The sequence below is a fragment of the Thermobia domestica genome, chromosome 17 (assembly GCF_964235325.1).
Source record: "Thermobia domestica chromosome 17, izTheDome1.hap1.1, whole genome shotgun sequence".
Taxonomy (NCBI): Eukaryota; Metazoa; Arthropoda; class Insecta; order Zygentoma; family Lepismatidae; genus Thermobia; species Thermobia domestica.
Window position 1 is genome coordinate 131120315 of NC_137470.1, and position 9544 is coordinate 131129858.

General features: G+C 36.5%; 1 protein-coding gene across 1 annotated transcript; it reads right to left on the reverse strand.

Moving 5' to 3' along the window:
• Positions 1–8381: 8381 nt before the first annotated feature.
• LOC145674175 (uncharacterized) lies at positions 8382–8822 on the reverse strand. The gene has a single exon (XM_081744008.1). The coding sequence runs from the start codon at positions 8820–8822 to the stop codon at positions 8382–8384; it is 441 nt and encodes a 146-aa protein (XP_081600134.1).
• Positions 8823–9544: the final 722 nt, after the last annotated feature.

Below are 9544 nucleotides of genomic sequence, written 5' to 3' on the forward strand. Positions count from 1 at the left end.
ACCACTGTTGTGTATTCAGTGCTTTCCTACCAGGAGTTAAACCAGGGATTACGTGTCCCAAAGGTGCATGCGCTAGCCACCAAATCAGCGGAAGGAACTGAATCTTTCTCTTAAATGAATTATGAGGTCTTTCATTTATTTTTGGGTCATCCTATGTCAATTCAAACAACGCATGCCACCCCACCGACAGTGCTCTTTGTGAATTTTTGGTAGGAGGCTTTGTATACTAGCAAGGGAATGTAGCAAGATTTTTTTTTTTTTTGGTTGCAGTGTTTTTAAGTTACACTCCGTTAAAGTTTGTCAGTTATCTATAATAGCTGTGACTACTAGTAAGTTCACATTGAAGCAGAAGTTATTATTTGTAATTTTTTTTAAGTAATTGTAACCATGGAAGAGAGATGAAGATAGATAGAGTCAATAAATGCATTCTACGGTACGTATATATGTGAGAAACATGTGGTTTTCAGGCGTTAAGCACCCACGCACGAATTAAGTACTTGGATTGTTCAATACGTGTACAGAGAGAGGAACAGTATATGTATTCGAACGTCAAAAGTGCTTGCACATCGCCCTGGAGATAGAGTACGACTTACGCATGGGAAGCCAAGTTGTAGCATAGTTTCACGATCAGTGCAATATCATCTCTGAAAAGATTAAATTCTTTTCGATTTCTTGGCTAATTACATAAAGCTGAGCACCACAATTGTATCAGTGACAGTGTAGATTATATTATTTCTGAATATGGTCTGTAGAGCCTATTTGCTAGAACATTCGTCACCAGCGATGAGGTAGAGAAAGAAAGAGATATAACGTCTGTAAGATCTATATGATTCACTAAACAACTATGCACGATTTACAAGGCAGGCAAGAGAAGATCAAGGAGGTGCAAATATGATTAAAATTCCCAATATCATAATGTAACTTTTTCCTCTTCTCTTATATTTTACTATACTTACTTGAGCATCCTCTCTTTCGAACATTACGAGATAACTCCATTTTATCACAGTGCTAACTTTAAAGTGTTTGAATAAGTGGTGCACATATATTTGTTGCCACAAAATTTCCTGATTCTAATACAAGAAACATAAATACTTAATTATCTTAACTCTAAACTACAGGGTGTCCAGTATACAATGCAACCCATAGTTTGGGATAGTATAACTTTTGAACCGGAAGCGGTACACAAATAATGGTTATACCAAAATGAAGCCTTGTTCATGCACATATTTTTAAACTAGGAAGCAACGATTGAAATACACTAGGAACCACACAGTGTTGCCAGATGAAACCGGTGTATTTTTTTTTTTTTTTTTTTTTAAACAAGACACGTAAATTGACTCATAACTCATACGTATAGATGTTCTGTCGTTAATTTTCAGTTTGTATAGTTGGAGTAGCTTGGAAACTATGGAATAGAAAAAAGAATTTTTCATTTCCACCGATAACTAATCGGATGAGGCCTCTGTAAAGGGTTACTAGGGAAAATGTGGTTTTCATAAATTAACGTTCTGAATTGGCAATAGTGCTGATGTTTCAGTGCATCAAAAGGTGTGTTAAGGATCTGTCTACATTATGCAATTCCTGAAAACAATGTAAAAACAAACTTTAAAATTATCGTGATAAAACTTTTACTTACATACACTCGGTGAACAGTTGTTCATTGAATCAAAACGGGGGTACTTCCAGAATCTGCCGTAGAACTGACAATTCAGTTCGTGATGAATAGCAATGTTGCCGGGTGCATGTAAGTAAAAGTTTTATCACGATAATTTTAAAATTCAATTGTTTTCAGGAATTGCATAATGTAGACAGATCCTTAACACACATTTTGATGCACTGAAATATCAGCACTGTTGCCAATTCAGAATGTTAATTTATGAAAACCACGTTTTCCCTAATAACCCCTTACAGAGGCCTCATCCGATTAGTTATCGGTGGAAATGAAAAACTTTTTTTATCCAGTCCATAGTTTCCAAGCTACTCCAACTATACAAACTGAAAATTAACGACAGTACATCTATACGTATGTGTTATGAGTCAAGTTACGTGTCTTGTAAAAAAAAAAAAAAAAAAAAAAAAATTGATACCTTCGGTTACATCTGGCAACACTGTGTGGTTCCTAGTTTAAAAATATATGCATGAACAAGGTTTCATTTTGGTATAACCATTATTTGTGTACTGCTTCCGGTTCAAAAGTTCTACTATCCCAAACTCCGGTTTGCATTTTATGTTGGACACCCTGTAGTATATATAAAATAGTTTTCATTTTAAAAGCATAATATAGTAAAATATTCGAAAATTTTCATTTTCCCACTTTCCATTTTTTCCAAGCTCGAGAAAAACCGTAAACTTTTTTTTTTTTTTTTTTAAACCAAAAATTTCCTTCTTTTTTTCACGGCACAGACATTTCGCTGTTCCACCTTTCACCTTTACATACTTTTTACCATACACAACACATACCTTTCGCTGTTTCCATGATTTGGAGGAAATCGACATATCACAGAACAGACGATTATTTTTGTCTAACAAAAGTGAGTGAATCACGTCGAAAACAAAGAAGTGTGTACTATCTGTTGTGAGACTTGTATGCCACATTGAGGAAATGTTGGTATCAGTGCCTACAGAAAATGTGACAGAGAGTGATGGTGAATCCGGAAACGAGCATGAAGAAAGGCCGCACACATTTTGACACAAGAGAATCTCAGCGATCTTGTTTGCGTTTTAAATATGTGTGAAAATTTAGCTTCGCAATTGAAAGGGTGAAATCTCCTTTTTTAGGATGCGAAAGTGAGTGTTTTCCGTGACCGTCTTGCTGTTTTTTTAAAGTAGGTAGCAGATTAGTTGGAAAGACACTAATTATTTCTCTCCTTAATAAGCACAAGGGAAGGGAAAGAGTTTTATGAGGATCAGGCATTCGTATTTCTATAAGGTTCCCCTGTTACAACGGTGTAGTTAGACCAACTTAAGTGGAGGACCTTAATGTTCGTCTCCCACTTGTTTGCCAACACCAATGTAATAGGGGACAGTATGTAACCCTGCGTCTCATTTTAGACATCATCTCAGCATTTGCTTCGTGAACCAAGGAAAACATGAATAGAGAGGGCAGTCCCATGTCCGAGATATAAACACGGAACCTCTCGAATAGCAGGCTAATGATTTAATATTGACAAACTATAGTTCGATTACTTCGATATAACCAAGTTGTTTTTTGTCTTTGACATCACCCAGCACACCAACGTACCCATCCTTATGACCCACCCTGAGTACGGAACTACGGATTTGCAATGTGGACTGCGGAGGAACATTAGTTCGAACTCAATGACGACCATCCTAACTGATTTGGGGGCACTTGGTCGAAAAAGTGTAAAACGTTTTTTTCAGGGTAGGCATCCTTCCAGGGTTTTCCTCATTCACACTAAGCAAATGTCGGGGTGGTGCCTAACTTATAGGTCCCAGGCCGCTTCCTTTCTTCCCCAATCTTTTCTTTTTCCCTCTCCCCAGGTGCACGCCAGGCGTGACGGGCTAAATGGCCTTAGATGCTGACAGCCCAGAAATCTAAATCCTAAATCCGTCTTAACTGATTGTGAGAATTTCCAGGGTGTCTCAGTTTCACGAGACGAATGCCTGAATGATAACGTAGCTAAAGCTGTGGCCGACTGCTCTTACGTCCAATCCATCCTGGTCTGAACAATAGATGCCTAAATCCATAAAAATGATTTTTTTAATATTTATTATTATTATTTTACATAAGCTTTCCAATATTTGCCTATCTTTTCCATTTTACACTTGAAAGAATCGAAATGTGTTAGAATTGCCAGTTAGAAATCTAATGGAAAACTAAATTTCATATCTCTCTTTCTGAAAAATACATATATTTTTTACATAATATACTAAATGTGTGTTAGTTATATAATCATACTTTTTCTTTCTTGTTGGAACAATAGTTTTCCAGCGTATTTCCTGCTCTCGTCATAATCCCGAAAACTACGGCAAACCTTCCTAAACAATCTAACTCGGAAGTATATTCACTCTCGGATAACCAGAGTTAAAATGTGTTCCACCGGAATAGTTTGTTTCTTCCCTTGTTAGAAAGGGGAGAAAGCGCCGTGGACGAAGTTTACAGGTTGTCTTGTTCAACATTCCAATGATTACCTTTTGTTGATTCCCAGCAATCAGGAAGACGAACTTTTTTTTATATATATATCTTTAGCTGTCCCTTCGGAGAAAAAAAACTAAAAAAAAAAGTCATCTGGATTTTTTTTAATGCAAGTTGTAATGAACAAAACAGGCCCTTTCTGAAACTTATAGTTTCTACGAATCTGTAGTCTTTCGAAGAAGCAAGGAAGCCTGACAATTCTTTTTCTGAGTATATTAATGAGTGCATTCTCAAATTATGGGGATGTTAAAGTGTGTGGGGAGAATTTCTTTTGAGGGTGTCCATCGAAGTTTGCGGAGTATTTGGAGGTTTTAGTGGGTGTAGGAAAATCCCTGACCAGATCTTTGGAACTCTTGGATGTAGAAGTTGAAATTTTGTACAGATTTGCTCCTTGAATCTTAGACTGAGGATAGGATGGAATTTAAACAAAAAGTAAACCAAAGGGGAAAAAGTGGACTGTGACATTCTTTTTCGCTGTTTACCAGCTCTCCAAAATAATTGGGTGTAGGTAATTTGAATAATTTAATCTAAAAATGTTTTCCTCAGACTCTACACTACGAATAAGACAGAAATTTCTGAAATTCGAGATCTAAATTAAAACGTTCAGCATACAGTCATGAAATTTGTGCGCTATGTACGTGTTTTGACATACACGATACGAATATCTCATACGAGAAAACAACTTTTTTGATTACCAACACTGGCAAATGACTTAAGATTGATTTTGGGAAACTCAATTTGAAGGATATAAATTTAAAGTAACACTTTCCATGAAATAGAGAAAATCTTCAGGTGTAGAAAAGCAAGTTTACAACAAACTCTGACAAAATAGACGGTGTTAAAAATGATGACGGAATTGACTAAAAATTTGAATAACGATTTCTATGGATTTGAGGTAATCCATTATTTCCGGATGGAAGAAAACGAGTCGATTTTGACGTAGTGAAAAGTTATTTAGGAATGATTTAGGAGCATTTGTGAACACACTTTCAGTAAAATCAGACTTTGATTCATATGCATTTGAAACCAGAAAAATAGTGCATATACCGTAGATTTGAAATATTTATAAACCTTATTCCGTATTGATGCACTCTAAGGTTGCAGAAAATCCCCCCTTTTGTGACGGGTTTCAATCTAGAGACCGGCAATCTTTATTCCTATTGGGAATTTGTTGTCCATCAATTAAGATCCAAGCAGCTTTCTAAGCTGGAGTTCATCGTCTGGATGGTTATTAACATCGGTGATTCGGTTATTCGCCTACACGTCGCCAGTTGTCAGCTTATTGCAACGTCAAAATATAACTTCATTAGACCTTATTGTTTCCATTCTACAAGGAAGTCCTTGTATTTGTGAAAGGCTTTTTAATAAAGCTGTGGTAGTATTTCCTTGTATTTTTACCCCGTACATTGCTTTGTCAGTCTCACACGCGACGCTTTTAAGTTTGTTTATGATGTCAGATGCTTAATGAATTTGTGTCTTACTGGTCCCTAAAAGTCATGTCAACTTCAAGACATTGTCCGTTACGATAATTTATCTGCTTGTCATTGAGACGATGTAGTCGTCTTGGTTCTTATGAGTCCTTTTCCCTGGATTTTGGTATGCGTCTTTCAGCAAATGTTAGCAGCTTAGTTCGAAGCCTATTGGCCTTGTTTTGGATCAGCTGTAAGAGGAAATGAGGACTTTGTCTGTATCACTTCGAAGTGATTGACCACCTCCATGTGTTCATGTAAGTGTTGCCTCCGTCTTCTCACTCATGACGTCAGTGGGACAGTCTGACCAAAAGCAATTGAGAAAGCCCAATCTTGGTCATTTGTTGTTCATTCATGAGTGACTACGCGTTTGGTCACTTCATGGTCATACTGCGACTTTTCGTCTTTCGATGTCATAATCGAGTGACGATTAAGTCTTTAGCAACGGGAACTTAGGATACACCCCGCTCTACGAGTCTCCAGGACTTGGAAAACAACGATCATTTTCACTTATGAGACAGGGAGGAACTTGGTACAATATCAACATTGGTGAGACTGTTCAGCGTATAACGGTCGGTTGCACAATGTTGGCTTTATGCAAAACGGAGCAGTTAAAAAAAAAAAATCTAGGCGGCAGATGAACTACCGCTCAACTTCTTAAGCGTAGTTTTCTTGCGCATTCGATGCTTCATTGTTTACAAAATTCTGCTTGAATGCTGGGTAGAAGTAGAGATGCCGCCTTACACTGTTGATGGTTTTGAAAGAAAGAAAATTACGATTAGAAAATTTGGTGAAAATGTCGGATTTATCCAGCGATGATGACAATTATGAAATTCTTGAACTAATGAAAAATATAGACAATCACAGAATTCATCGACCACCCATATACGTGGAAAGAATAAATTTCCTCGAGTTAGGAGATCATTTTTTCTTTTTTCGCCCGCTTTCGCCTTACAAAAAGAACTGTTGAACGTTTGCTAGAGGAAATACAGGATGAACTAACAACAATACCAAGTTTGCGGTAAGTAAATAAATAATAATCTTACTGTTTGCTTAAAATACAAGAATTTTAGGAATGATCCAAAAAATCTAAAGATTGCGATCTTGGCCAATAATTAGATGTTGGGTCAGGAGCCACAAAATTTTTGAACGGCCTCTAAATCGAGTTTCCGTATATTTTACGGAATAAGCACATCATCCTGAGTTAAGTTGTAGTTTTGGTTTGGATACACTATATGCAGTTCTCCAGATATAAGACGTACAAGAAAACGTTTGGTTGAATGAAATATATTGGATTTTTTTGGATCAAGGGCCACAAAAATCTTGAGTGGTCCCTAAATCGAGTTTTTGTATTTTTTTTTTACGGAATAAGGACATCATACTGAGTTAGTGGTAGTTTTGGTTTGGCTGCACTGTATGTAGTTCTCGAGATATACGGCGTACAAGAAATTACTTGATTGATTGAGATATATTGGATTTTTTTGATCAGGGGCCACAAAAATTTTGAATGGACCCTAAATCGAGATTTCATATTTTTTTTTTTTTTTACGGAATAAGCACACCATACTGACTTAAGTGGTAGTTTTGGTCAGGGTTCGAAATCATCTCATTCAAAGTGAGGGGGAAGTACTTTTAAGCATATTACCTGTACACAAAATCGTAACCTATCAGAAAGGAAAGAAGCTAATCTAAGCTTACCAGTTTGTCGCAAAACACACTTATTTCCAATTATGTTTTTCCGTATTGAATAAAACTTGAAGAATGCAAGGAAAGTGTACTCTGAATTCGAACTTGTGCTTTATTTTATTGACCTTCAATGTGTTCTACAAGCTTGCATTTATAAGCCATCAAAAATAGAAATAAGGGTATTGTTCTAACTGGTGACTAAGACTGTAGCACACTTAATGCATTCCACAAATTCAAGGGTGGTCCACACAATTTAACTGTCATTAAGGCTTCTAATGTATCTATTGTTAATCGATTTCTTTCATAGCTTTTCAAGTCATGTGCAACACTGAAACCACGCTCACAGTCTGCAGTCGACAGTGCAACTGATTTTATTCTCCGGAACAGCAGTTTAAATAGAAGAAGATCATCAATAGATTTGAGACCAGGTTTCAAATATCTCCATTCCATTACAGCTATAGATAGATTTATACCCAATAATTCAGCAGCCTTATAGACATCAGAATTGCCGTACAATGGGCTTTTTTTTTTTAACTTAAAATTTCATCAAATACTTGAAGCAAGAAATCTTCTTCCAGTTCATCTGCTGGAAATCCTCTTCGTAGTTCATCTAAAATCCCTTGTAAGATTTGACATCTTACTCTCTCGAATTGAAAAAATGCCGAGTCACTGTCAACACAATAACACAGATACTTCTCTTTACAATTCGTGAGATAAACGTCATTTTCTTTCGTTTCAGTAAGAGTTGTACACGCAGTATGTAGCTGAGTTTCTATTTCTCGATATAATACAGATTTTTTTGCATTGTTGCATTGACGGTAGTAAATATATGTGCAATGCCTAAAAGCAACCCTAACATAAGTATGGTTTGTCTTGAAGTTAGCTTACGATACAAACCTTCAAATTTTGCCACAGTTTGTTCACTTGACTCTTTTCTCACTTCGGCAGAAGACAAATAATCAATTATAGATGGATAGTCTCTGTATACGGCTAAGAGACTTTATAAAGTTCGTCAAGCAGATTTTCGAAGTGGTGTACTGCGTTTACGACTCCAAAAACTTTGTCTGTTACTAAATCAAGCTATGATCCATGCAATGAATACTGGCGAAGTGGGGAGCAAAATTTCTTCTAATGCGAGCAGCAACTCCATCGTGCTTACCTATGAAAACCGATGCACCATCTGCTCCAAGACCCACAAGCTTCTCTTTAATAATATCAGAATCAATGCCATCCTTTGCGAAAGCTTCAATGATCTTCATTTCTGTTGCTTTTGCATCTGCTTTCTCGATGCGTACTAGTTTATGAAAACAGCTTCGAGCAATATTTCTCTCATCCACGTACGTAATATACAGAATCAAATGTTTTTCAGAGAATCGATCTGTAGACTCATCAACGGATATAGAGAAGCAATCAGTAAACTTCAAAAATGTTACCAATTTCTTGTGTAGCTGGTCTGCAATGAAACGTGTTATCAAAGCAGCACTTTTGTCTGTATTGAGGTGAGTTCCCATGTTTAAACATTTGCAATTTATTCATTTCTGGGTGATCCCTGAAACTCCAACCTCACTTTGTACTAGTATATACATTACGAAATACTTTTACCGTTACATCTAATTGTTGTTCTTGCTTTCTCAGACATGTTTCCCTTGCTGTTTCTGCGCTTTTTTCCAGTGCCTTTTTCTGACGAGTAACTTCTGCATCTAAGCACAGTCAATGAACTGAACTTAGTTCATGCCTATACGGGATCCAAATTTTACTTTTTATTTTTCTGAGAAACATCTTTCAATTACCACAGCAAGTCCTTATTGGCAGTTTTAATCTTAATGTTTTTACACACGAAAGAAGCATGCAGTTTACAAACACTATACATCATCACCTCCTGTCCTGCTTTCATTTCGAAAACAAGCCATGATCTATCTTGTTTAGACAAAATCTGAAATCTTTTCCATTCCATGGGCGGTTGACTTTCTTCTAACAATGTTACATTTTGGTTCATTTTACTTGACATTGTTTTATCGCTTCCATCACACAAACTCTCTGACAAATGTATTTTAGACGCTTCCATCACATTTGCACTAAAACACTTCTTTTCAGCTTCACCCGTTTCACCACTACTGCATTCGTCACTACTTTTGTTCGTGAATAGTGGTCCATAATTAGTAACATGCGAGTTGTCACTATTTAGTTTGCGAACTTTATTGTCTGACTCAGAATTAACGTTGAAGTATTTCGT